This window comes from Leucopleurus acutus, assembly GCF_964270905.1.
Source record: "Leucopleurus acutus genome assembly, chromosome: 3".
In the NCBI taxonomy this organism is placed as follows: Eukaryota; Metazoa; Chordata; class Mammalia; order Artiodactyla; family Delphinidae; genus Leucopleurus; species Leucopleurus acutus.
The window spans coordinates 59,874,934-59,902,429 of NC_139145.1; the positions used below are offsets into that span (position 1 = coordinate 59,874,934).

The 27,496-nt window shown below is 40.9% G+C and overlaps 1 protein-coding gene across 2 annotated transcripts in view; it reads right to left on the reverse strand.

The window, feature by feature from the left end:
* UBE2D2 (ubiquitin conjugating enzyme E2 D2) overlaps window positions 1–26,276 on the reverse strand; it is a 59,331-nt gene extending 33,055 nt beyond the window's left edge. For both annotated transcript variants that reach the window (XM_082836888.1, XM_082836887.1), the window contains exon 1: window positions 25,851–26,276. In XM_082836888.1, coding sequence (XP_082693014.1) covers window positions 25,851–25,874 — 24 coding nt within the window. In that variant the 5' untranslated portion in view covers window positions 25,875–26,276. The remainder of the gene's footprint in view (window positions 1–25,850) is intronic.
* Between the last annotated feature and the right edge of the window lie 1,220 nt (window positions 26,277–27,496).

Consider the following 27,496-nt stretch of genomic DNA (forward strand, 5'->3'; position numbering starts at 1 on the left):
TGTTGGGAAAACCAGGCAGCTACATGTAAAAGAATGAAATTAGAACACTACCTAACACCATACACAAAAATAAACTCCAAATGGAGTAAACACTTAAATGTAAGACCAGAAACTATAAAACCTTTAGAGGAAAACATAGGAAAAACACTCTTTGACATAAACCACAGCAAGATCTTTCTTGACTCACCTCCTGGAGTAACAGCAATAAAAACAAAAATAAACAAATGGGACTTAATTAAACTTAAAAGCTTTTGCACAGCAAAGGAAACCATAAATAAGACAAAAAGACAACCCTCAGAATGGGAGAAAATATTTGCAAATGAAACAACAGACAAAGGATTAATCTCCAAAATATACAAACAGCTCATGGAACTCAATATCAAAAAAACAAACAACCCAGTTAAAAAATGGGCATTAGACCTAAATAGACATTTCACCATAGAAGACATACAGATGGCCAAGAGGCACATGAAAAGATGCTCAACATCACTAATTGTTAGAGAAATGCAAAACAAAACTACAATGAGGTATCACCTCATGCTGGTCAGAATGGCCATTATCAAAAAAGCTAGAAACAATAAATGCTGGAAAGGGTGTGGTGAAATGGGAACCCTCCTACACTGTTGGTGGGAATATAAACTGATACAACCACTATGGGAAACAGTATGGAGGTTCCTTAAAAAACTAAAAATAGAACTAGCATATGACCCAGCAATCCCATTGCTGGGTATACACCCTGAGAAAACCATAATTCAAAAAGAGTCATGTACCACAATGTTCACTGCAGCTCTATTTACAATAGCCAGGACATGGAAGCAACCTAAGTGTCCATCGACAGATGAATGGATAAAGAAGATGTGGCACATATATACAATGGAATATTACTCGCCATAAAGAGAAATGAAATTGAGTTATTTGTAGTGAGGTGAATGGATCTAGAGTCTGTCATACACAGTGAAGTAAGCCAGAAAGAGAAAAACAAATACCGTATGCTAATGCATATATATGGAATTAAAAAAAAATGGTACTGATGAACCTAGTTGCAGGGCAGGAATAAAGAGGTAGGCATAGAGAATGAACTTGATGACATGGGGTGGGTGGGCAAAGCTGGGGAGAAGTGAAAGTAGCATCGACATATATACACTACCTAATATAAAACAGTTGGCTGGTGGGAAGCAGCGGCATGGCACAGGGAGATCGGCTCGGTGCTTTGAGATGACCTAGAGGGGTGGGATAGGGAGGATGGGAGGGAGGCTCAAGAGGGAGGGGATATGGGGACGTGTGTATCCATATGGCTGATTCGCTTTGTTGTGCAACAGAAAATAACACAGTATTGTGAAGCAATTATACTCCAATAAAGATCTATTAAAAAAATGTCTTAAAAAGGCTGGACCCCAGTTCACTGTTATCTATTTTCACAATAGCACAGTTATGATTTTTTTTTTACGGTACGCGGGCCTCTCACTGTTGTGGCCTCTCCCGTTGTGGAGCACAGGCTCCGGACGCGCAGGCTCAGCGGCCATGGCTCACTGGCCCAGCCGCTCTGCGGCACGCGAGATCCTCCCGGACCGGGGCACGAACCCGCATCCCCTGCATCGGCAGGCGGACTCTCAACCACTGCGCCACCAAGGAAGCCCCTTGAATGCTTAATTCTAAATCCCTTCAGTTAGAGACAAGGTATATCATATTCTTTACTGCATTTCCTAGATTGGAACACAAGAGACACCCAAATGTCTAAATGGGTGGATGAATGAATGCTTAGCATGCCTAGCACAGTACATATCAAGCAGAATTGGTGCTCAAACACTTGCAAATGAGATGATAAACAAAAGCACATAAACAACTTGCAAGGGGAAGTCCAGTCCAATTCAGCCTAATCACCTATAGTGTCAGGAAAGAGAAAGTCTATAGTGACAAACAGTATATTAAGATTTAATTACTGAACATGAATGGAATAGGTGTTTTTGAGTGAGACTGGATAACACCAGAGAACAAGGAGTTCGGTTTTTTGAGCACTTCAGCAGCAACCACTTAGGTGGAAATGTTCTGTTATAATTAAAGACAATATTCTTTGTTCATTATTGAAGATCAAGAACCTTTCCTAGACCTCATTTTACCTACATGAACTACCATTTACTCATTTCAAAACTTTTTTCTTAATCAATTAGTTTTAATTTTAATTTTTAAAAGTTAAATTTTTTCTTTTTGCGGTACGCGGGCCCCTCACCGCCGTGGCCTCCCCCGCCGCGGAGCACAGGCTCCGGACGCGCAGGCCCAGCGGCCATGGCTCACGGGCCCAGGCGCTCCGCGGCACGCGGGATCCCCCCCGGACCGGGGCACGAACCTACGCCCCCCGCATCGGCAGGCGGACCCCCAACCACTGCGCCACCAGGGAAGCCCTAAAAGTTAAATTTTTAATTTAACTAGTTCAAGACTCTAGGAACAGTTTGCCTGGAATACTCTGCACGCCCCACCCCAACTCCATGCGCCTTTAGTCTTCATGTAAATGTTGTGCTTAGAGACAGGTCTCCTAGAAGCCCTTCTCCCCTATTTCCATCCCGTTTCCTGTTAAATACTACGATGGAAAAGTGCAAGTTGCCTTAGCAACTCAGGATGGTTTATAGTCTATGTGTGATTATTTAATGTCTCTCAACCCAATGACAAATAGGGACCTGACCTCCAGCACAGTCCCTGGTCCAGGGTGAGTCCCCAGTAAATATCTGTTGAAGAACAGATTGTTACAATTACACACAGTAATTTTAAGTACGTAGAGAAAGATAATACCATCTTTCATTGATTGTAAGATTTTTTTTTAATATACTTGAAATCAAACTGCATACTACAATCAATGGCGTGTCAGCTTAAGTGGCAATACCTTTTCTTTCTTAGTAGTACGTCTTTCAATTAATTGCGTCTTAGATTCAATGAAGTAAGGCACTTGGAAAGGCAGTAATATACTGATACTGCATCCACAGGATCATATACCTAACAAGGAACAAGTTTAAAATTTTAGCAGTCAAGGTCAAAGCAGAAGATGGTTGAGTAAATGACAGTGTTAAGATAGGAAAATCACAACTCTTCCGGAAGACTACTTCTGTAGAAAGTAAGGGGACAAAAATATTAGCGTGGTACACATGGTACCAAAAGCAAAACAAGCAAATAGCTGTTTCTTGCTTCTGGAACTGATGATCACTGGTAGCTAAGTTGTCGGGACAGGTTAGACTCCACACAGGGTCTCTGTCAGGATCTGAAATTACCTCTCCTTTTAGCTACTGAAGCAGCGGTCCGTGCTCTTCAATACTCTGTTTCCAAAACAAGTGTGGCACATAGCCAGGTAGATGGGAAGAGTCTACGTTCTAATAGATGGTGGAGCATCTATGCCAAAAGATTCCAGCGCTCACTAAATTCCAAAGAAAATACTGTAATGCTAAGGAAAGAGCTCCCTTCCTGGCATTTGAATAACCAGGATCTACAGCAGTCAATTCCACCTCAGTTAACAGCTACATACCAAACTAGAAATCTAAAGAACTCTTCTATAGCATTAATCACCATGTACCATAGTCCCAAGCTTGAGAAAATGGGGATATAAACAAACGGTGATATCATTATCTTGGTGTGCTTCTAGGCTACTTAAAGTGGCAGGACAATGAAGACCTTAAAAAGAGGTAAAAAAGACATCCCTTTTCTCATTATACCCTGTAAAACTATGTGCTCCCACCCTCCCAAATAACTCACATGCACTATTTTTAGTAAGTAGCATATGGTTAAGTTCTGGTACTCTGATGTTTTGAAATATATAAAAACTATTCACCTAGAACTGTAAATCCTTGAAATTTAAAAATAACACTTCTCACGGACTTTACTCTTCACTCTTCCAAAGCATAGTCAGTTTCTGTTTCACAAGTTCTCCAACACTAACCTAAGGAGCTCAAGATGATGAATCTACCCACAGTTAAATCAGTCTTCCTATAGACTGACAACCTCTGTAAGACAGGTGACCAATCGTCAAGCAAGCTGTTAAATTTTATTATGCTAGAAGACTTGCTACATACTTGCAAAACTGTCTCATGTGATGATCAAAGCATAGAAAACACACTTCAAGTTTAAAAAAAAAACCCCACACACAGAACCAATATTTAATCCTGGGATTACATCTTAGAACAACTATTGAAACACCAACAGATTTTTGCATCTCCCTGTAACAGTCCAACCTCCAAAACAAGACACTAAACAGTATTAACAAAAGTGTGAATAGGTACATCTGAAGAAATGTCTTTTCAAAGTTACATTTTATGTAAGCCTAGAGACAGGAGCTCTCTGTCCACACTAAAATCACTTGAGATGCCATTTAATCAAGTATCTTCTACACAGTAATAGAAACATTTACTACTGTCTTGGGGGAATATATTACAGCACCATGACAATAAGACAAATGAACAGTTTCTGTCTTGCTATGATGAAGTTCACAGCCTAAAAGGATTTCCATTTTGTCTGCAGCAAAGGTTGGGGAGGGGCCAAACAGAAATTTCAAGTACGTAGTTAGGCTGGAGAAAGGTTTGGTACTGTTACCTGTTTCAAAAACATTTTATATTCCTGATATTAAGAACAAAGCATAGTTCTCGTAAGCAGTTTTTGATATGGCAGACCTGACCAATGAACCTACAGGGAATGTGTTTAACCCATATAATCATTACAGTGGTGCTACCTGAGGATTCTGAGAGCGCTTTTGAGATTAACAAAGAAGAGATGGCAGGAAGAAGCTGCTCTTTGGTATGGTAATAGGAAAAGTATGAAAACATTATGAATCAAGTAAAAAAAAAACCTCCCCAGCCTAGTCGGTCTCATGTGTGTTAGTTATCAAGATCATGAGTTATGTGAGTGTCTTGGTAAGAACAAACAAGGCTGGTAATATAAAATTACTCCTTCCCATGACTCAATTTTATCCAACACTTTCCAGAATAGACAGGCAACCAAGAAGGCAGCCACCTCCGTGGTCTTTAGACTTTTAAAGTCTTATATTATAGGAAAAACTTAAAGAATACCAGGTAAAAACTCAAAAGAGCCTAGTGATTACATTTTAATGCTACAAGAAAGAAATAGTTTAAGCCCAGGACATATATGGCTTTTTAGAACACTTACATCCTATCTTTTTAATTCCTTTTCCTTAGTCTCCAGCACTAAGCTAAACAAAGCAACTTGTGGGTGGTGGGGAGATGGTGGAAACGGGGAGATGTTGGCCAAAGAGTACGAACTTCCAGTTATTAGATAAATAAGTTCTGGGGATCTAATGTACAACATGGTAATATAATAATACTGTATTATATACTTGAAACTTGCTAAGAGAGATCTTAAAATGTTGCCACCACAAAAAAAGAAATAATAATGGGACACAGGGACTTCCCTGGTGGTCCAGTGGTAAAGAATCCGCCTTACAATGCAGGGGATGCGGGTTCGATTCCTGGTCAAGGAACTAAGATCCCACATGCCGCGGGGCAACTAAGCTGGCTTGCCACAACTACTGAGCTCATGAGCCTCAACTAGCGAGCCTGCGTGCTGCAAATTACAGAGCACACATGCTCTGGACCCTGTGTGCCACTAGAGAGCGAAAACAACCCCACATGCCATAACTAGAGAGAAGCCCACACACCACAATGAAAGATCCTGCGTGCCTCAGTGAAGATCCCACATGCTGCAACTAAGACCTGGTGCAGCCAAAAAATAAATAAAAAATAAAATAAAATAATTATGGGACATGATGGAGGTGCTACCTAACACTATGGTGGTAATCATTCTGCAATATGTAAGTATCAAATCCACACTGTGTAACAAACTTACACAATGTTATGTGTCAATTATATCTCAATAAATTTGGGGGGGAAAAAGAAAGAAAGCAGCTTATGAAGTTTATTTTGACAGGAAAAGGCAAGGACCCAAGTAAATGGTTATACTTCTCCTCAAAACAATCACATTTTTAGATTTCACATCCAACAAGCCTTTCCCTTACCCTCTACTCTTCCCTTCTTCCCTCCTCCTGTTGACTGGCCAAACGAATCTTCATAAAAAATTTCTTTGAATTAACATTTGGAAAAAATGTTAACTTAATATTACCCAACCATTTAGAACTGTTTTTAATGAATCCAAAGAGGCAAAATTCTACTACAGAATTAAATTTTTAACAGGTGACCTTATCCAAGAAGTATGTTAGTACTAAGACAAAACTTACTACAACTTCCCCTGCAGTAAGTAATCTCCAAAGATGGGTGCCAACAATTTCTCCCCTCCCTGTAAGAACATACCACTCCTCTTATCAAGAAGTGGTCTACTTCCCTTCCCCTTGAATCCCAGCTGCCCTGGATCTTGCTTGACCAAAAAAAATTTAAATAAATATGACACCATGTCAGTTACAAGTCTACTGTTTAAGAGGCTTGACAGCTTTTCTTCCTGCTCTTTCATAGCTCTAAGCCACCACATAGGAGGTCCAGGCTATCTTGCTGGAAAGGCCATTTAGGGGGCAGTGGAGCACATTCCAGCCAATAGTCAGCAACAAGGCCCCAGACACGTGAGAGAGGTCTTCTTGGATCTTCTAACCCTGATGCCAGCTGAACACAGCCACAGGGATAACCCTGGCTGATAACACATGAAACAAAACCGCCAAGTCAATCCAGAATCCTGAGAAATAATAAATCACGTTGTTTTAAGTTTGGGAGTCATTTGTTACACAGCAAAGCTAAATGATAAATACCCCTACGTAGTCTCTAAAGATAATAGGCTCAATAATAGATCCTCCCAACAATTATCACCATACCAGTTTCTCAGCAAAACAATACCAAATTTCTAATTTTGCTAAATACTAAAATAAACAAACACACACACACACACAACCTCCCCCCCCAACCTACCCTGCTACTGGAAGCTACTGGCCCAAGAGAAATACTTTTAATATTTTAAAATACTGTTAAGGGGTAAAGTCATGATAAAAGTAGTTTATTTCAAGTGATCCATATCCCTTCAGATTTGGCATCCCAGTATTTTGCCCAAGGTCCTTTATAAAACCAAATAATATTTAATCTTAGCAGGTATAAATATTTACTTAAAACCTCAATAATAAGGTAAATAATCAGCTACCCATCTTAGCTAAATTTAAAGAGAGCAGCCATTTTTAAACGTTACATATTGATCTAGGAGAAAATCACAAACTATTTAAAAAACATGTAGGGACTTCTCTGGTGGCGCAGTGGTTAAGAATCCGCCTGCCAATGCAGGGGACATGGGTTCAAGCCCTGGTCCAGAAAGATCTCACACGCCGTGGAGCAATGAAGCCCATGTGCCACAACTACTGAGTCTGTGCTCTAGAGCCCGCGAGCCACAACTACTGAGCTCACGTGCCACAACTACTGAAGCCCACACGCCTAGAGCCCGTGCTCCGCAACAAGAGGCCACCGCAATGAGAAGCCTACGCACCACAGCGAAGAGTAGCCCCCACTCACCACAACTAGAGGAAGCCCACGCACAGCTACAAAGACCCAACACAGCCAATAATAAATAAATAAAATAAAATTTAAAAAATAATAAAAATAAAAAATATGTAAATGTCCAATACTTTTATCAGCTACATAAAGATGGTAAGATCCACAGGGGTTTTGTATTTTATGACTTTTCAAGTGCTTGCTCTTTCAGAGTTACAATTCCTAGAAATATAAATTTTGGTGTAATACAATAGCATGTGTTCCAGAAGAACCATTGAAAGTACCTCAGACTTCCTTATCTCAGGGTTTCTCAATCTGGGAAATGACTGACATTTGGGGCAGGATAATTCTTTGCTGTGGGGGGGCTGTCCTTTGCATCGTAGGATATTCAGTAGCTCCCTGGCCTCTATCTATTAGATGCCAGTAGCAGCCAGTAGCCTCCCAGCTGTGACAATTAACAGTGTTTACAATGCCAAACATCACCTGGTGGGCAAAACCACCCCCAATGAGAACCACTGCATTATTTCTCAGTAATACATTCTGAATTATTTACAGATAAAATGATATGACATTTGGGATTGGATTTAAAATAATCCAGTAAGTGTGGAAGAGGTAATCAAGAATAAACACAAAATGATGGGTCACATGGTGATATGTTATAGAATATTCAATGTTTGGATATGTTTGAAAATTTCACTGAAGTTTATTAGACATCTGTTTTGTGTACTTTTATATAGTGTATTATATTTATAACAATGAAAAATTTTTAAGAAAAAAGTTAATTAAAAACTCGCATATCCTATAGTTGGGTGTCTAAAAACTTTGCCATACAATTTGGCATTATCTTACAAAAATAAAAAGCATCAGACTCTATAACCAAACAATTCTACTGACTATTAAGAGAAACTCTCACCTATGTGCACCAAGAAATTTGTATGGGGATATTGATGCTTTGGTATCTGTAGTAGCAAAAACTTGGAAACAAATGTCTATTATAGGTGGAATAAATTTTAAAATATATTGTTGGCATATTCGTATTCATTGAAAATGCATGTTATTTAAAATGTATACATTTCCAAGACATCTATGTAAATTTTGACATCTAAAACAGTACTATATGTTGTTTATGGGTACAAATCTTAAAACTAATAAAAATAAAACTTAAAACTGAAAGTGATATCTAGATCACTTCCTTGATTCCACCAGTGAATGTCCTTCCCATCCACGCAAACCAGAGGTTTGTTCTCCAGAGAGGATACAACATAAGTTCTCAGGACTGAGGGACACTAAGCACAGTCAATGGCATGGATGATGTATGGAAATCAGGAAGGTTAAGCGAATGTTTACATACACACTTTGTTCCAAATGGTCCTGAGAACACTGGAAGCTTTGCCTATACCTTCCAGGCAGATTAAAAGATTCTTCTCGAGAAAAAGTGACCAGCACAAGATAAAGATCTATACAATTCACGGACATCAGTGGTTCATCTGGAGAAACAGCCCTGCCAGTAAACCATAAATTAAGTCCCAGAGTTGCCAAACCTCACCCCCACATGCTCAGACCCTTTAATCAGTGTTTTACTCTAAAATAAGGATAAACAACTGACAATGAAGGATACTGGCCATCTTCAACATGATTCATCTTCAACATGAAAGATAAAGACCAAAATAATGTGAAGAAAAAAAGAAGCAGGAGAAAACAAAGACCATGAAGGAAGAAGAAAAAGTCAAAACAAAAGAAAAACTATCATGGATATCCTTAAAGCTAAGAGATGGTACTACTTCCATGAAACAAGAGCAGAATCCTTAAAACAAGCAAGCAAACATTCTGAGAATGAGAAAGTCTTTCAAGAAGTGGATAAAAGATAGAAAAGAAAATATAGCAAGACTAGTCCAGACACTCCCCAAATTTATCTACAGATCCCACGAAATCTCCATCAAAATTCCAAATGCCTTTTTCTTAAAAAAAGAAACAACAAGCACAACCTAAAATTCATATGGGAATGCAAGGGATCCAAAAAACCAAAACAATCCTGGGAAAGAACAAAGTTGGAGGATTCACACTTTCTGATTTCAAAACTTAACACAAAGCGACAGTATTCAAGACAGTACGGTACTGACGTAAGAACAGGCATAGGTCAATGGAACAGAATTGAGAGTCTAGAAATAAACCCATACATCTATGGCCAATTGGTTTTTGACACAGCTGCCAAAACAATTCAATGTGGGAAAGAACAGTCTTTTCAACAAATGGTGCTAGGACAACAGGATACTCACATGAAAAAGATGAACTTAGACTCCTATCTCAAACTATATACAAAAATTAACTTAAAAATGGATTAAAGGCCACTATCTCATTCCATCAGGATGGTTACTATTAAAAAAAAAACAACCAACCAACCAGCCAAACAAAAACAGAAAATAGTAAATGTTGGTGAGGATGTGGAGAATTTGGAACCCTTATGCATCACGGTGGTGGGGGAGGGGGAACGTAAAATGGTGTAGCCACTGTGGAAAACAATATGGTAGTTGCTCAAAAACTAAAACTAAAAAAAAAAAAAAAAAAAAAAAAAAAAAAAAAAACTAAAAATAAAACTACTGGGGACATCCCTGGTCGTGCAGCAGTTAAGAATCCGCCTGCCAATGTAGGCGACATGAGTTCAATCCCTGGTCCGGGAAGATCCCACATGCTGCAGAGCACTAAGCCCGTGCGCCACAACTACTAAGCCTCGGCTCTAGAGCCCGTGAGCCACAACCACTGAAGTCCATGCGCCACAACTACTGAGGCTGCGCTCTAGAGCCCGCGAGCCACAACCACTGAAGCCCGTGCGCTCTAGGGCCCACGTACCACAGCTACTGAGCCCGCGTGCTGAAACTACTGAAGCCCACATACCTAGAGCTGGTGCTCTGCAACAAGAGAAGCCACCGCAATGAGAAGTCCGCGCACCGCAATGAAGAGTAGTCCCCACTCATTGCAACTAGAGAGAAGAAGCCCACAGGCAGCAACGAAGACTCAACGCAGCCAATAAATAAATTAATTATATATAAATAAATAAATATAATTACCATATGATCCAGCAATTCCAGTTCTAGGTATATACCCAAAATAACTGAAAGCAGGGTCTTGAAAAGATACACCCATGCTGACTACAGAATTATTCAGAATAGCTAAAATGTGTAAACAACCCAAGTGTCCAACAGCAGATGAATGGATAGGCAAATATGGTATATACATACAATGGAATAGTAAATAGCCTTCAAAAAGGAAGGAAACTCTGACAACATAGATGAACCCTGAGGACACTGTGCTAAGTGAAATAAATCAGTCACAAAAAGAGAAATACTGTATGAGTCCACTTCTATGAGGAACCCAGTCAAAACCATAGAGAGATAAAGTACAATGGTGGGTGCTTAAAGGCTAGGGAGAAATCGGGAGTCACTGTTTAATGGGTACAGACTCTCAGTTTTGAAAAACAAAGAGTTCTGGAGATGGAGTAGTAACGGTTGTACAAGAATACAAATATACTTAATACCAATGAACTGTATATTTAAAAATGGTCAAAATGGTAAATCTTATATGTATTTTACAACAATTAAAAAATTGGGGCTTCCCTGGTGATGCAGTGGTTGAGAGTCTGCCTGCCGATGCAGGGGACATGGGTTCGTGCCCCGATCCGGGAGGATCCCACATGCTGCGGAGCGGCTGGGCCTGTGGGCCATGGCCGCTATGCCTGCGCATCCGGAGCCTGTGCTCCACAACGGGAGAGGCCACAGCAGTGAGAGGACCGCGTACCGCAAAAAAAAATAAAATAAAATAAAATTGGAAAAAACAGATCAAATACCTAAATGTAAGAGTTAAAACTATAAAATTCTTAGAAGGAAACAAAAAAATTAAAAATAAATTAACCATATGATCCAGCAATTCCACTCTGAGGTATATATCCAAGAGGAATGAAAACATACGTTAACACAAAAATTTTAAAATATATGTTCATAGCAGTATCATTCTCAATAGTTAAAAAATGAAAACAGGGCTTCCCTGGTGGAGCAGTGGTTGAGATTCCGCCTGCCGATGCAGGGGACACGGGTTCGTGCCCCGGTCTGGGAAGAGCCCACATGCTGCAGAGCGGCTGGGCCCGTGAGCCATGGCCGCTGAGCCTGCACGTCCAGAGCCTGTTGCTCCGCAATGAGAGAGGCCACAACAGTGAGAGGCCCACGTACCGGGAAAAAAAAAAAAAAAAAAGAAAACAACCCAAATGCCCATCAACTGATGAATGGAAAAAGGAAGTGTGGTAAATTCATACAATGGAATATTATTCAGCCATAAAAAGAAATTAACTACTGATACATACAACTTGGCTAAACCTTGAAAACTCTATGCCTAAACAAAAGAAGCCAGACACAAAAGGTCACATATTGTATGATTCTATTTACATGAAAGGTCCAGAATAAGCAAACCCATATAGATAGACTCAGGGACTTCCCTGGTGGTCCAGTGGTTAAGAATCGGTCTTGCAATGCAGGGGACGCCAGTTCAATTCCTGGTCAGGGAACTAAGATCCCACATGCCGAGGGGCAACTAAGCCTGTGCACCGCAACTACTGAGCCTGTGCGTCACAACTAGAGAGCCCACGTTCCACAACTACAGAGCCGACACGCTCTGGAGCTGGTACGCCACAACTAGAGAGCCCATGTGCCACAACTACAAAGCCTGCGCCCTCTGGAGTCTGCATGCTGCAACTAGAGAGCCCATGTGCCACAACTAATGAGCCTGCATGCCACTACTAGAGAGAAGCCCGCATGCTGCAACAAAGAGCCCGTGTGCCGCAATGAAAGATCCCACGTGCTGCAACTAAGACCCGATGCAGCCAATAAATAAATATTAAAAAAAAAAGACTCAAAAAGACCAACTGAATGTTGAGTAAAATAAGTGAAAACTGACCTACACCACCAAACATCATGAAATTTCACAACATTGGGGACAAAGAAAATCTATAAGCTTCTAGAAAGGAAGGTGGTCACATATATAGGATCAGGAATCAGAATAGTTTGGGACTTAACAGCAATACTGGAAGCCAGAAGACAATGAAAGTACAGACTATAAAAGTAAAAGGAGAGCTTCCCTGGTGGTGCAGTGGTTGAGAATCTGCCTGCCAGTGCGGGGGACATGGGTTCAAGCCCTGGTCTGGGAGGATTCCACATGCTGCGGAGCAACTAGGCCCGTGAGCCACAACTACTGAGCCTGCGCGTCTGGAGCTTATGCTCCGCAACAAGAAAGGCCGCGACAGTGAGAGGCCCGCGCACTGCGATGAAGAGTGGCCCCTGCTCACCGCAACTAGAGAAAGCCCACACACAGAAACGAAGACCCAGCACAGCCAAAAATAAATAAATAAAATTTAAAAAAAGTAAAAGGAGTGCCACACTGGTGGTCCTACCTCACACTCCCAGATTAGATCAAGTCATGTTCATGATCCAATGCCACTACATTGTTACTTTCAAGTTGTTCTTCAAAGTCTGAACAATCTTCTTAACCTTGTATTAATGGTTTATGTGACCTCATACAATTTAATTTTCATATCAAGTTATAGGTTCAACAATAGAGGAACTGAAATAAGACTTGGATATACTGAAAAAAATATTGCATAAGCATGTTTTGGGATTGTCACTGTAAGTTAAACAAATTTTTATTCATTAGAGATTTGCCCTGTAGTGATAAAAATAAATGGTATAACTATTTCTCTTTGAAAGGAATTCAAATTTCTGTTTTAAACCAATTTAATCAGTGTTTTAAACATGTGGGCAATGATTTCAAGTCAACCTTGAAATGGATATAAATATCATGGCAATTCACAATTTTAAAAAGAGCTCACAAGCATGTATGATATACTCCTGGTAAGCTCAATTACTTCAAAGTGGATTTTATTACTTCTAGTCAACAAAAGTGAAACACAATGCTTAAAGTATAAATAACCTTTCAATGGACAGGAATCTAGCCTACTACTTAACTCAGTGATGATATAGTATTGCCTTGATGCAATAGGTAAAGTAGGGGAGGTTTCACAAGTAATTCCCCATTACTTACAACAATGTACCTTTATCAAAACATGAATATTTCTAAATATATGCAAAGATCCCAAGCTCATAAATTACCAAAAGAAGCCATGGCTCCTGACTAAACTTTAACACTGAAGCTAAATTAGGTAGGTCTGAATCTTAAACTGGATAGTAAGTACCTAGGTGTTGGTCACATCAGTATCTAAAACTTTCTGTAGACATAAAAATACTTCATAATAAAAGATTAAGTTTCGGGACTTTAAATTATGGTTCCTTCCAACTATTTCTAAGAATGGAGACTAGTTTATACAGGTTACTAGTATAATTATCAAAATTGTCTCATAATAATAACACTAAACTAAAATTATGGTTTTAGTTTTTTCCAAAAATGGGCTATAGAAAATGCCATATTCCCTAACTGGGAAAAGTGCATGTGGTCACAATCACTAGATTGATTTTTCCATATGTGTTTTAAGTAACAATTAGCATTATTATTTTAAACAGTTTTTAATCTAAATATTTATGTCAAACAAGTCCTATATTGTAATTTGTTTTTTAAAATAGTGAGGCTATCCACAGGGGAATGGGCATGACCCAGTGCAGGATGTCCAAGATAGTACAGAGTTAAGAAGGGCATCCCTAGGAGAGGCGGGGACAAAGAATCGTATCTATGCAGGTGGGCCACAGCAATGGGAAGTTGATTATACACAGGGGAATTGATCAAATGAGTAAATACATTAACGGAAGCCAGGTTTTTCACTGTAAGAAAAGGAATACCAATATTGAAAGGAAAAAATACGGGGTGAACCCTATGGTACTGGACTGGAATTAGAGGCACCGGTGTGAACTCATGGTTTTTGATATATATAGAGAAAAGTAAATCTATACATACACATATTCCCCTAGCTACATCCACTGATTACACTGAGAAAGCCTGGAAACAGTGAGATTCCAAAAGCAATGAGCATACCTAGCATCCAGATCTTGGTTTCTAAATACCATTCACCACTAAAAAGACCAAGGGATCCTTGGAAAAATAGATAACAGAGCTAGAGCAGGGAAAGTAGAAGAAAATGCAGGAAACATCTTTTATGTGCCAGAACTTAAAGAAGTGCTCAAATGATGGGGAAAAAAGCAAATTGGGGACAATTTGAGGATTAAAGTAAATAATAATAAATTATTAAAACCCACATGAATAAAATAGGAAATCATGAGTCCATACAAATATAAACTTTAAAATGAGTAAGTTAAAATTTTTGAGTAACAGCGTGGCACCCAGACTCCAGGTTGGCTCCCAACGATCCTGAACTCCTAGTATTCACACCCTTGTGCAGTCTTCCCTGACACACTGTACCAGGGGTAATCTGTGAGGCCAACAGAACATGGCAGAAGTGATGGTACGCCTGTCGATTCTGAGATTAGGTTATAAAAGATACTACAGGCTTTCACTTGGATGCTCTATCTCTCTTAGATCACTCTGAGGGAACCCAGCTGCTATGTCTTAAGCACACTCAGGCAGCTCTGAGTCGGAGAAACCCACGTGGGGAGGAAATGAGTCTGTAAGTCCAGCAACCCACAAGGAACTGAGATCCGCCAACAACCACGGAGTGAGCTTGGAAGGAGATCCTCTAGTCTTCAGAGTACTGCAACCCTCGGCAACAGCTTGGCTGCAACCTCAAAAAAGACCCTGAGGGCTTCCCTGGTGGCGCAGTGGTTGGGAGTCCGCCTGCCGGTGCAGGGGACGCGGGTTCGTGCCCCAGTGTGGGAGGATCCCGCATGCCGTGGAGCTGCTGGGCCCGTGGGCCATGGCCGCTGGGCCTGTGCGTCCGGAGCCTGTGCTCTGCGACAGAAGAGGCCACAACAGTGAGAGGCCCGCGCGTACCACAAAAAAAAAAAAAAAAAAAAAGACCCTGAGCCAGAACCACCCAGCTTTTAGCCATTCTTGGATTCCCAATCTTCAGAATCTATGTGATAATAAATGTTTATTGTTTTAAGCAGCTAAGTTTTAGGGTATTTCCTTATGCAGCAATAGATAAAGAGTAAAAACAGAAGAAGTACATATATTCAAAGCAACTCCATACAAATTATTTACTCATTACAAAAGGAAAAAGAGTAACTTTACAGTATGAAACCTGGTAGATATCACCTTAATCAAGTGATGGAAGTGAAAATTCTCAGTAATGGGTCAAACTGAAACTGTATACCACCTGACAGGATGGAATGAAAAGAATCCAACCAAAATCATGTACCACTTGATAGGATGTAGAGACAGACATAGCATTGCTTCTGTGACATTCCTGCCAAAGATGCATGACCTAAATCTAATCACAAGGAAATATCAGAAAAACACAAACTGAGAGACATTCTGCAAAATAACTGGACTCTAATCTTTAAAAGTGTCAAGGTCATAAAGCAACTACACTTTAATTTAAAAAAAGTGTTGAGGTCATGAAGCAAAGGAAAGACTAAGGAATTAAAGAAAACTAGAGATAGATAACTAAATGCAACAAGTAACTACAGACTGGATTCTTTCCTATAAAGGACATTATTGGAACAACTGGCAAAACTTAAATGGAGTCTGACGATAAGATAGCAGTAGTATCTCAATGGAAATTCCCTAATTTTGATGGTTATACTGCGATTATGTAGCAGAATGTCCATTTTGTAAGAAATACACATTAAAGTATTTGGGGTTGATGAGTCATCATGTTGGCACCTTACTCTGAAATGGTTAAAGAAAAAGATGTTCTAGGTATTGTATTTGCAACTTCCCTGGTAGGTTTGAGATTGTTTCAAAATTTTAGAAAGATAAAAACAAAATCAGAAAAGCCCAACTGTAATTACAGCAGTCACTTTATTAGAATTTGGGGATTAGATGGTATACAGCATTGAATGGTCCCTAAAACGGTATGTGGCACATCTTAATTACTTGGACCTATAAATGTTACCTTATTTGGAAAAAGGGTCTTTGTAAACATAATTAAATTAAGGATCTTGAGATAAGATCATCTTGGATTACATGGGTGGGCCCTAAGTGTAAGATCAAGTGTCCTTATAAGAGATAAAAGAGAAGACCACACCCAGAGAAGGTAGTGTGAAGATGAAGGCAGAGACTGAAGTGATGCGGCCACAAACCAAGGAATGCTTACAGTCACCAGAAGCTGGAAGAGGCAAGGAAGGATCCTCCCACAGAGCTTCCAGAGGGAGTGTGGCCCTGAAGGTATGCTCATTTTGGACATTTGGCCTCCAAAACTGTGAGAGAATAGATTTCTGTTGTTTTAAGCCACTCAGTTTTTTGTAATTTATTACAGCAGCCCTATGAAACTAATACAGATGGTATAAATGAGGACATTTAATCTAAAGAAAATCACTCACTCCCATTAGCATACTATTATTTTAAGAAACCTATTTCTAAACTGTTATCACTGCAGCTTCTGTAAAATTCAGCTTTGATTTCAAATGTTTTATCTGCTATACGCCCTTAAGAAGTTGGCAAAGGAGTGCTATCACTTATATAGGCACTGATGTTCTACAAGTGGTGCGGGGACATGCTCAAAGGACAGCAGCAGATACTTCTATTACAAGATTATGTTAAGAGAACTGTTTTCACGTCTAGGCTTACAAAAGTATCATATTTATTGAAAACGTATTAAGATAACAATAGTTAGAACTTTGTTGAAGAAAAAATTTGGAACTCAGTCCCTTTTTTCATTTAGAAATATTAGAAAACATCACCTTACAACATCAGGGTATATTTTTTTCCCTTTTCTTTCTTGGTTGGGGTACCAATGAAGGTGAAATGCTAAACAGACACTTAACACTGACACCTAAGATTTCAAGATTCTACCAATTTCATGGGTCATCATTACTGGGCAGTTAAGCCAGTGGTAATTAATATTAAAAACTATCTTTTGCGTTTCCCTGGTGGCACAGTGGTTAAGAATCCGCTTGCCAATGCAGGGGACACACAGGTTCGAGCCCTGGTCCAGGAAGATCCCACATGCCGCGGAGCAATTAAGCCCGCGTGCCACAACTACTGAGCCTGCGCTCTAGAGCCCGCGAGCCACAACTACTGAGCCTGCATGCCACAACTACTGAAGCCCATGCGCCTAGAGCCCGTGCTCCGCAACAAGAAGCCACCGCAATGGGAAGCCCGCGCACCACAATGAAGAGTAGTCTGCTCACTGCAACTAGAGAAAGCCCGCGTGCAGCAATGAAGACCCAACGCAGCCAAAAATAAATAAATTAAATAAATAAGTTTAAAAAAAAAAACAAAAAACAAAAAACTATCTTTTACATGGTCCATATTTTCTTTCTACTCATCCCCCACAGGCTTGCAGGGTATGTGACACTATCCTCATTCTATAGGCAAGGAAGCGGAGGCCAAAAAAAAATCAGTGAAGTAACTTGCCTAAGGCCACAGGGTTAGAACATGACTCAGTAGGCATGTTGCTCCAAAATCCTACTATTTTTTTCCACTATACCACTTGCTGTTGACTTTCATTAAATGTTGCTGGCAAAAACTGAATGCCTACTATACATCAGGTACTGGGAATATAATAAGTAAACAGGGACTTTGCCCAGAAGAGCTCAGTCTAGAGGGGGTAATAATCAATCATGTCTACGTACTAAGAAACAGTTCTACAGCAGAATCCTACTGCCTGCATTACTGGGGCATGTTTCACAGAGAAGCGGTCTGTTGGATCTCCAAGGATGAAGAAAGAATTCAGGAGGAGAGAGTGGGTTGAGAAGGCATAAGGAAAAGCACAAAGACTAAAGGAAAATAATTCTGAGAAAGATCAATTAGAACTGTTTCAATTACACTAATATTTCTCATGAGACACTAACATGTATTATAGGAATAAAAATGGCAATCTTTTTGTCCTAAATTTTATCTACTTTTAATATGTCTTTAAGAAATACTACATATTTCCACGAATTTAAAGCAATAATTTGCCTCAAGAAACTTGCACACCACAAAGCAAATTATATGTGTTCCGATGCATAAACAGCATTTAACCATGGGTATTACCTGACTTCAGTGAACTATCCTGTTTATCATAATTCAATATATATTTGAAAAGTTATTTAATCAAAGCTTATTGAATACTAAATATTTCTACATTCCCCATGGACTTATAGCTAGAATATGGAAGGGTTTTGTTTGTTTGTTTGTTTTGTTTTGTTTTGCGGTACGCGGGACTCTCACTGTTGTGGCCTCTCCCGTTGCAGAGCACAGGCTCCAGACGCGCAGGCTCAGTGGCCACGGCTCACAGGCCCAGCTGCTCCGTGGCATGTGGGATCCTCCCGGACTGGGGCACGAACCCGTGTCCCCTGCATCGGCAGGCGGACTCTCAACCACTGCGCCACCAGGGAAGTCCCATGGAAGTTTTAAATGAAAAGCAGAGTCCTTTGATTCTTAAGCCCGAAAAACCAGATTATTTTAAAATAAACATGAGCAAAGCATATACTTTTTATTTTTTAATTAGGTGATCTGTCTGCCCATGAGACAATTAATAATGTTGGTAGTGGCCTAATTGCATGAATATTGCAAAACATGCAGTTTTAATTCTTTCTTTTGTTGTAGTGCACCTGCCTGAAAAAATTTTCACATTATACTATAATGAAAACAATACAGAGTAACACATCGTTTTTTTCTTTTGGACATGCCACACGGCTTGTGGGATCTTAGTTCCCTAACCAGGGATCAAACCCAGGCCCTCAGCAGTAAAGCGTGGAGTCCTAACCACTGGACCGCCAGGGAATTCCCAAGAGTAACACATTTAGTGCAGCACCTGATGAGGATCCCTTTCACTTTCTTAAAATACTATTCTTTAGGTGTTTGTTACTTTATAGCAAAATGACAATGAATAATGTTTCATCTTAATATATTTTGTTTTTAAGTTAATTTACCTATTTTTGTGCTTGTATATTATATATTGATTATGTTAATTAGCTTACCTAATTGACAGCCATTTGTGCTGTCAATTTTAATCCAAGTGTGCATTATTTCATGAACTTTTGTTTGTATCCATAAATAATATTAGTTTGAAAAGTGTTCTAATAACGTTAGGAAATACTAACGTTATTAGAACACTAGATATGAGAAAGGAGGAGAAAGTTTATCAAAAGTTAAGGGAAATGAGTAATAATGTGAGTATAATCACACTAAGTGTTACAAAACTGAGGTTTTGTAACATTGAATTTGGCAATTAAGTAATCATCAGTGACCTTACTGAACAGTCCCAGAACAGTGAACAGACACTATTCTGTCAAGAATTTTGGCACTGAAATGCCAGAGATGGAAGGGATAAAGAGGAGGAAGGAAAGGAATCAGCTCTAGGGGAGAGGAGAGTTTAAAAGTTTTTTTTTTAGGATGAGGAAAGTCTTAGACAAGTTTGGATGCTTAGGAGAGTCAGAGAAGAGATTAGAACTAGGAGAGCAGGGACAATTACTAGAGAGCAAGGACCTGGCAAAAAGAATAGGATGAAAAAAAAGTTAGCTTGCAATGGGTAAAGTATAGATTCTTCAGAGACAAAAGGGAAGAAGAGCAATGACTAAGGTATATACTTGGAGCAATGGCTGGCTCCATAGTCAAGATCGAATGCATTTGAATCCTGGCTTTTCCTATCATAGCCATATAATCACAGGCAAGTTTGTTTACTTCTCCAAATCTCCATTTTCTCTTCTAACCTGGGGAGAACAGAATTTTCATAGGGTTGTTCAGAAGATTCAGTCATTCTGATACAGAGTGAGTACTCTAAAGATGGTAGCTGTGGTGTTTGGTTTTTCTTTTTCTTTTTAAAGGCCTCAAAGGAAATTTGAAAGAATTCACACAAATTTCTATTTCCTCTACAGAATAGGTAATTGGGTCACCTACTGAGATTAAAACAGAATGTTTAAGGAGACGGGACAGTGATTCTTAGTCTTTTGGAGAGATTAAAAAACCCATTTGAAAAAAAAAAGAAAAACCATTTGACTATGATGAAAGATATATGGAGGACAGAACATCAAAAATTTGCATAGTTTCTTATTTTTCTGCTTTTTGGAATTAAAACATTGAAACCCGCCCCCCCCAAAAAAATCTACATAGTTTTAAGGGAATTCATAGACACCTCTCCAACAATAACAAGAGATGTTGAGGAAAAAATATTCTGGTTCCAGGGCATAGTTTAAATATCCAATTGTTCAAACAAAAGAAAAAGATTGCATCCTCTGGATTTACATACCTAACGACTATCTACGAGTATAGGGCCTGCCAGAAAAGACACTGGGCACAGTCAAAAAACCCAGGTTCTTTATCCAGCCCTACTAAGTCACATGGCCTTTTCAGACAGTAGCTCTGAGAGGTGATGCAGTGCTAAAATTTTCTGATTCTATTACTTGAAATTTCACTTGACTGTGCAGACAAAAGAACAAACGGTACTTTATTTCCTATGTCATAGTTTAACATGATTTTGAAGGTTAGTCTGGGAACCTAACCACCAAAATTTTATTTCTACAGAAAAAACAAGTGTGCTCCTTCATTTCTGGGATGAGGCTGCAGAGGTTGCTGGCAGCATCAGGCATGAGTCAGGTATTCCTATCCTGGGAACTGCCTAGGATATTTTAGCAGCCCTCTCTCTCTGGACTAAAATATCCAGAATTGGGCTTTGTCAAAACTTCCTCCTTGTCAGTCAGCAGTACAGTAATACACACTGGGAGACTTAAAAAAAACCCCTAGATTTATGAAGTTAATGACGGCTGTTTAAATTACATTTAAATAGCAACCCCGAAGAGCCAAATAAAGTTTCTCAATTCAATGAACCTTTGCGAAACAAAAAATCCTTTTCTAAAGGAAAAAATAAAAATCTTCCCTGAGATTTCAAGAAGCTTATCTTTTGGAGTAAGAAGGTATGTCTGGGGCTTCCCTGGTGGCGCAGTGGTTGAGAATCCGCCTGCCAATGCAGGGGACACGGGTTCGAGCCCTGGTCCGGGAAGATCCCACATGCCGTGGAGCAACTAAGCTCGTGCACCACAACTACTGAGCCTGTGCTCTAGAGCTCGCAAGCCACAACTACTGAGCCCGTGTACCACAACTATTGAAGCCCGCACGTCTAGAGCCCGTGCTCTGCAACGAGAGAAGCTACCACAATGAGAAGCCCACACACCACAACGAAGAGTAGCCCCCACTCGCCGCAACTAGAGAAAAGCCTGTGCGCAGCAACGAAGACCCAACACAGCCAAATAAATAAATAAATAAAAAGGATGTCTGCTTTCCAAGATAAAACTAATTCAAACAGTCATCTTCTGTCAACCATTTATTATACTGAAGTTCCAAATACTCAAGACTATTTGCTAATTTGTTTCATCATTTTGACTGGAATTCACTGGATCCTTATCTCTGATAAGATTAATGCAATGTATGATATCACACTTCTAGTACAGTATTTTAAAATAATCTTAAAATTAGTACTGTTACAATGTTACAACTCCTTTCCCATATCCTTAAAAATCACCCTTTGGTAACTGGCAATCTTAGACATTTTGAAAGTATGTAGTCTACAGAAAGATGATTCATAACATGAAACAGGATCACAATGAAGTTAAGAGTTAAGATGTAAACTCCTACCATGGGATCGATGCATCTACTAAATTGGCTTTTCCTATGACTATAACCATATAAAACTTCACCAAAGAAGTTAATTAGAAGTTTACAAAAAACTACTGATACTTAATTGTACCCATTTACATAAAACAATACTTTGACACTTTTAAAAAGACAAAGTATGGTTTAAATGATTTAATCCTTACACTCCTGGTTACTTGCTGAACCTCAATCTTCGGTTATTTTTAATTCATATACTAAACTGGTGCCTACCAATCTACAAAAAAGTGTGGTGGTGTCTTTTGGTTTTGTTGTTTTTAATTTGAATTGGCTGCCAAAAATCTGGATTTGTGGCTTCCCTTAAAAAAAAAAATCTGGCAACTTTGGGCACAGATCCTGGCAATAGCAACATTTGGAGGGAGCTGAATAGCAGCTGCCCTCTTCTAATAGCACATGCAATTTCTAGCTCCCTCCAATTCTCTTTGCTCACTTTGGTCACCTGCCTAGCCATCAGAGTTTGAAATCTTTATTTTACTGGAAAATTGACTGACTGGGCTTTTCAGGGGCCTTAAGACCTTTAATCATAGAAATACGGTAAATCAAGTGATAGCCCTGGCATTAAAGCTATGTATTCCAAATGTTAACTATAACTAGCACGACACCATTAAAATATACAAGGCACTATCATTGTTAAGAGCTTTTTAGTATCTTAACTTTGGTCTGTCTTCAATTCTTCAAAGAATCATGATATTCAGCCTTTTACCCTTCCTCAAAATAAAGAAATTAACCTTGTATTTCAATATTATGGCACGCTAAGAGCAACAAAAAGCTTCCTGCATCTGTATAACAAAGGTAAAGAAGAAAAACAGGAAGCAAGTAAAAAAAGGTCTCTGATCAGTCAGACCACACAGTTCACAGAACACATGAAGCCCTCTTCACTCAGAGCCTACTGGATCTTATTTTAGACATAATTTTAATAAGCTCAGTGATCTGGTTTCCCAGCCCACAACAGATGAGAGGCAGCCAACTGGAAAAGGGCTGGGGGTGGTGCTGCTAGAGGCAGACACTCAAAGCATCAAAATCAAAGCTGAAGACTGATAATGTCAGCAGAAAACCTCAAAACGTAGGAGGCTGGGGCCATTTGGTGTAGATACGAACAATCCCAAAGGGTCCCAATCCCTGCACAGAACTACAATGGATGTTCAAAATGAAACCTCTTTGGTAAACTCTGTTAAAGCATAGGTCAGTTGACCTTAAAGTATATATCAAAATAAAGTCCACCAAAAGCTTTTTCCAAAAAAGTCATGGCATTTAAAGGACTGTCAGATTCACAGAACACTATTTCCCTCTGTCAATGAAACACAAGATACTGAATTCCTAAAGATGCCACATGTCAAAAGTATTTGTTCTTAATAAAATTTTATTAGAACCCAGATGCAGTAGTTCATGATATCTGAAGTTGAGAGGTATTTAAGCAGAACTATTTTCTCAGAGAATAGCAACTGGGAAGGTTCAAGACCAAGATCAGTTATGTAAGCCAAGTATGTCTTTGGGGGATTCCATCGCAGATACATTACTAGGGCTGAGGGTGAGATAGGACTGGTCTTATCCAAGTCTGCATTCAATTTAAAATTGGTGTCATACAAAAAGTTAGGGGAAAAAAATCTCCATTTTGTTTTCACAATCTTATTGACTATGACTAGTATGTACACCAAAAATAAATTTTATTTTTCTAATCCCTGGCAGTCTCAGAAGTTGAGCCATACTTTGAGGATGGCTCTAGGTTATAAACCAGGTGAAAAAAGGTTAATACTGAGTTTTAAAAGTTCAAATTATCATTGTGTACACTTGATTTTCCTTATTAAAATTTTAATAAGGGCATCTTTTAGAGAAAATCTAGAGAACATGTAGTATTCAAAAGAAATCATATTATTGGAGGCAAGGATATTAGAAGATTAAAATGCATGTTTTGAGTGCTAGTTCCTTTTCTGAAAAAAACCTCCATAACATACATATCAGAGTAGAGATTAAAGGCTACATTTCTTGATTTGTAAGTGATCGCACATTATACTCACTCTTCTTCAGGTTTTAAAAATAAGGCCACAATCTTCCACAAGTATAATCTCGAATTGATAACTTCTCAATTAGTCTTTAAAATCTCGTAACTCCTTAAAGCCTTAAAAATGCATATGTATTATTTACTTGGAAGACCTGTCCTCAGTGTGCTCCTGCTCCTTAAATGGTTAAGAGATCTTTGCTTAAAGTTCAAGCTTCTTTTAACAAATAACCGGCTTCATTTTAGTAGATTTACTCTGTCTAAAGTCTGCCCTTTTTCATCTGATAGAAATCAAAGTCAAAAGAAGTTGGTGAGGATCTAACCTAATTTACAGTAACCATTGGGATTAATTCCACATTAAAGGTCTTTGATCAAGAATGAAACGAAGACAAGCTGCTGAGCTGAGGTGTTTAAACTGACCAAACCTGCATTTTCACTGAGTTTAAGGCAAGGTGAAAATTGGTTCTCTTCCCCTTGCATCTCTATCCCATCCTTTAGGATGGATAATCCCAGGATCTACTTCTTACTGGCTAGAGGTTTAATACAGCCTCTCCAAGTAGCCAAGTGAAACACCAAACAAAAATCACCAGTGCCGCTTCCCCACTTCTGAGAAGAAGAAGGAAAAAAAGATAGTGAGAGGTAATAGGAGGTTACAATATTACAGGGAAGGGAAAAAACCCTAAACTTTAAGTTAAACCCATACTCCAGAGCAATATTAGAAAAACCTCTGTAGAGGCAACTACAAATAAATAACCCTTCATCCTAAAGGGCAAAGAAATCCTTCCTAATGGAAAAAGGTAGCAAAATACCTCCTACATTAAAAGGATCTCCCTGAACATATCACCTAATTTAAGCGTTAAAATCCATTTTGCGAAGAGAATGTAAAAAGAAACTTTATGAAATTCTCTCCAGTGGTTTTCAATTTTCAGGTTTCTACCTCTACCCTTGACAATTTAACAGGTTTTCTATTAAATCCATTCCTGCAAACTGAAGTGTCAGTTTCTGACTACATTTGGCAACCTCAAGGAATAAAACGCTTCTCCCTCTACTTCCCTCCTGCCTCATAAAAGTCATGTTTATTTCCTCCTGAACTTCCTACTCTTAACAGTTTCTGGAAGAGTTAAGTGGACCGAAGCGTGCGGCCACTAAGAGGCAAGTGAACTCCAGAAATATTTGTGGATCGGACAAAAAGGCTTCCTCAGTCTGCCTGAGATACGGGCCCCAAGCTCAAGCGGTTCTGTGGAGGAAGCCTAGGCAAGTGGGGGTAGGGGTTCTATGGGCAGAGATGGGGCATAGAGCCCTTTCGACCTCCGTCGATGGGGCCGCCCCACGCCCCAGTCCCAGCACCCCCTCCCGGCACGGCCGGACAATGGCCCTCTGGCACAGCAGTCCCAGGCCGGGGAGAGGCCCTGGGACTCCATACCACGCGGGGCCTAAAGAGGAGGCCGGGAAGGAACGCTGAGCCGGCGAACATACCTCCGGCCTAAGCGCGGGCAGCGCGCCCGGGCCTCCGTGGGCGCCATCACTGGGAGTGGGGTGTGAAGGCAGCCCGGCCGGGGCATCGCCGGCAGCCGGGTCCAAAGAAGCTGCGAGCCCGGCGGAGGCGACGGCGGGAAATGCAGGCCGCAGCCTGCTCAGCCGACCCACCCGGCAGCCCGACCCGCCAAAGCCGACCTTTGGCAGCTTACCTTGTGGATTCTCTTCAGAGCCATCGTGGGAGGCAGGTGGAGGCGGCCCCCGGGGCGGGAACAGGGGCAGGGGAGGGACGGGGAAGGGACGAGGGGGCGCGAGGCCGCCTCGGTGATCGCGGGTCGGCCGGAGAAGATGGGGAGTTCCGGAGCGCGGGTTCGGCGGGACGGACTTGGGGCCGTGGCCCACTCGGCTCCTGAGCCTGCCGCAGGGGTCACCGCATCACCCGGCGGCGGCCCCTTTATGCGCTGCCGCCCGAGCCGCCGCCGCCGCCACCGCGGTAGCTGCCTCTTCCTTCTAGGCTCAGCGCCACCTCCTCAGCCGCCGCGGATCCCTCCGCCAGGGAGCAAGAGCCCAGGCCTCGGGCTCGGCCGGCGCCTCTGGGTCGGACGGTCGGAGGGACTGCTTGCTGCAGGTGGACCGAGGGACGCGCGGGCGGGCGGCGCCGCCGGGGTGGGGCAGGCGGAGCGCGGGGTGGGCCCAGGCCGAGGGGCAGGTCGGGAGAGCGGGGATTGGCGGGCCGGGGAGGGAGGGCTGGGCCGCGCCGGCGGCGGAGGGATACGGGCCGCCCCTGTGAGTACCTTACGCGCTGTCGCCGTCGCTGCCACGGCCGCCGAGACGATGACGCCGAGAAGCGCAAGAAGGAGATCTCGCGAGACCTGCGGTGCGGGTCGCAGAAGCTCTTTCGCTCGCTACGACCGATGAGTCCCTTACTTGTTTGTGGTGCCTCATTCGCGTGACATCTGAGATCAATAAACGTTAAAAGCGAATGTTTTTCAGGTCACCCGACCATCCCCAGAGCGTAGACGGACCCGGGAAGAGCGCTTAGGTCCATTGCAATGTTCCTGAAGGAGGAAGGGACTTGTACAAGGTCACACAGCTCCACAGTGGCAAAGCTGGGACTTCCCTGAAGTCGAGAGTTTCGTCAGATCCTTCCCTGGAAGCCGCGTGGCAACAGCCTGGGCACCTGCGGGAATGTGGTTGTACAAGCACGCCGCAGGCAGCCCTGAGATGGTGTTTCCGACAAAGGCCCCAGCTGAGAGACAGTTTGAATGTCTCAGCCACTGATATGTCAGGAGAAGTGCTCTGCTTGGTAAATTGTTACAAATAGGCACTGTAGCTGTTACCTCAGGGAGAAAAACAAAAAAACCAAAAAACTTGCAAAACGTGTGCTCCAGTAATTAAAACCAACCTTGCGTTCAAATCACCATCAAAAGCAAGGTTAGAAAACCTATTTTGGGGTTGTTTTTAGAAGATGAAGGCAAAAGGCTAGTTCACTGAGCAACTATTCTGTGTCGAACCCTGCACCAGGACTAGTGAAATATAAGGCTCACTGGTTTTATAAGGCCTGGGCTGGGAGGTGCTTTTTACCTGTCTGGAGACACTGGGAACACGGAAGAATAGTAAAGAATATTTTCCTGGGAGGTGATGCCCACATTCTCAAGTCTCCACCAAGGTTTTCTGATTCTAAATCTGTTCTTTCCTCTGTCTGGAAGGGACCTTGAAGATCATTGATTAAGAGAGGAGAAACTGGAGTCCCTAAGGAAAAGAATCTTGCCAAAAGTCACATAATACATCAGCAGCAAAACTTGTACTGCTTCATCTACTGAGTAGAGGCTGGACCCATAGGGCAGGGCCACCATGG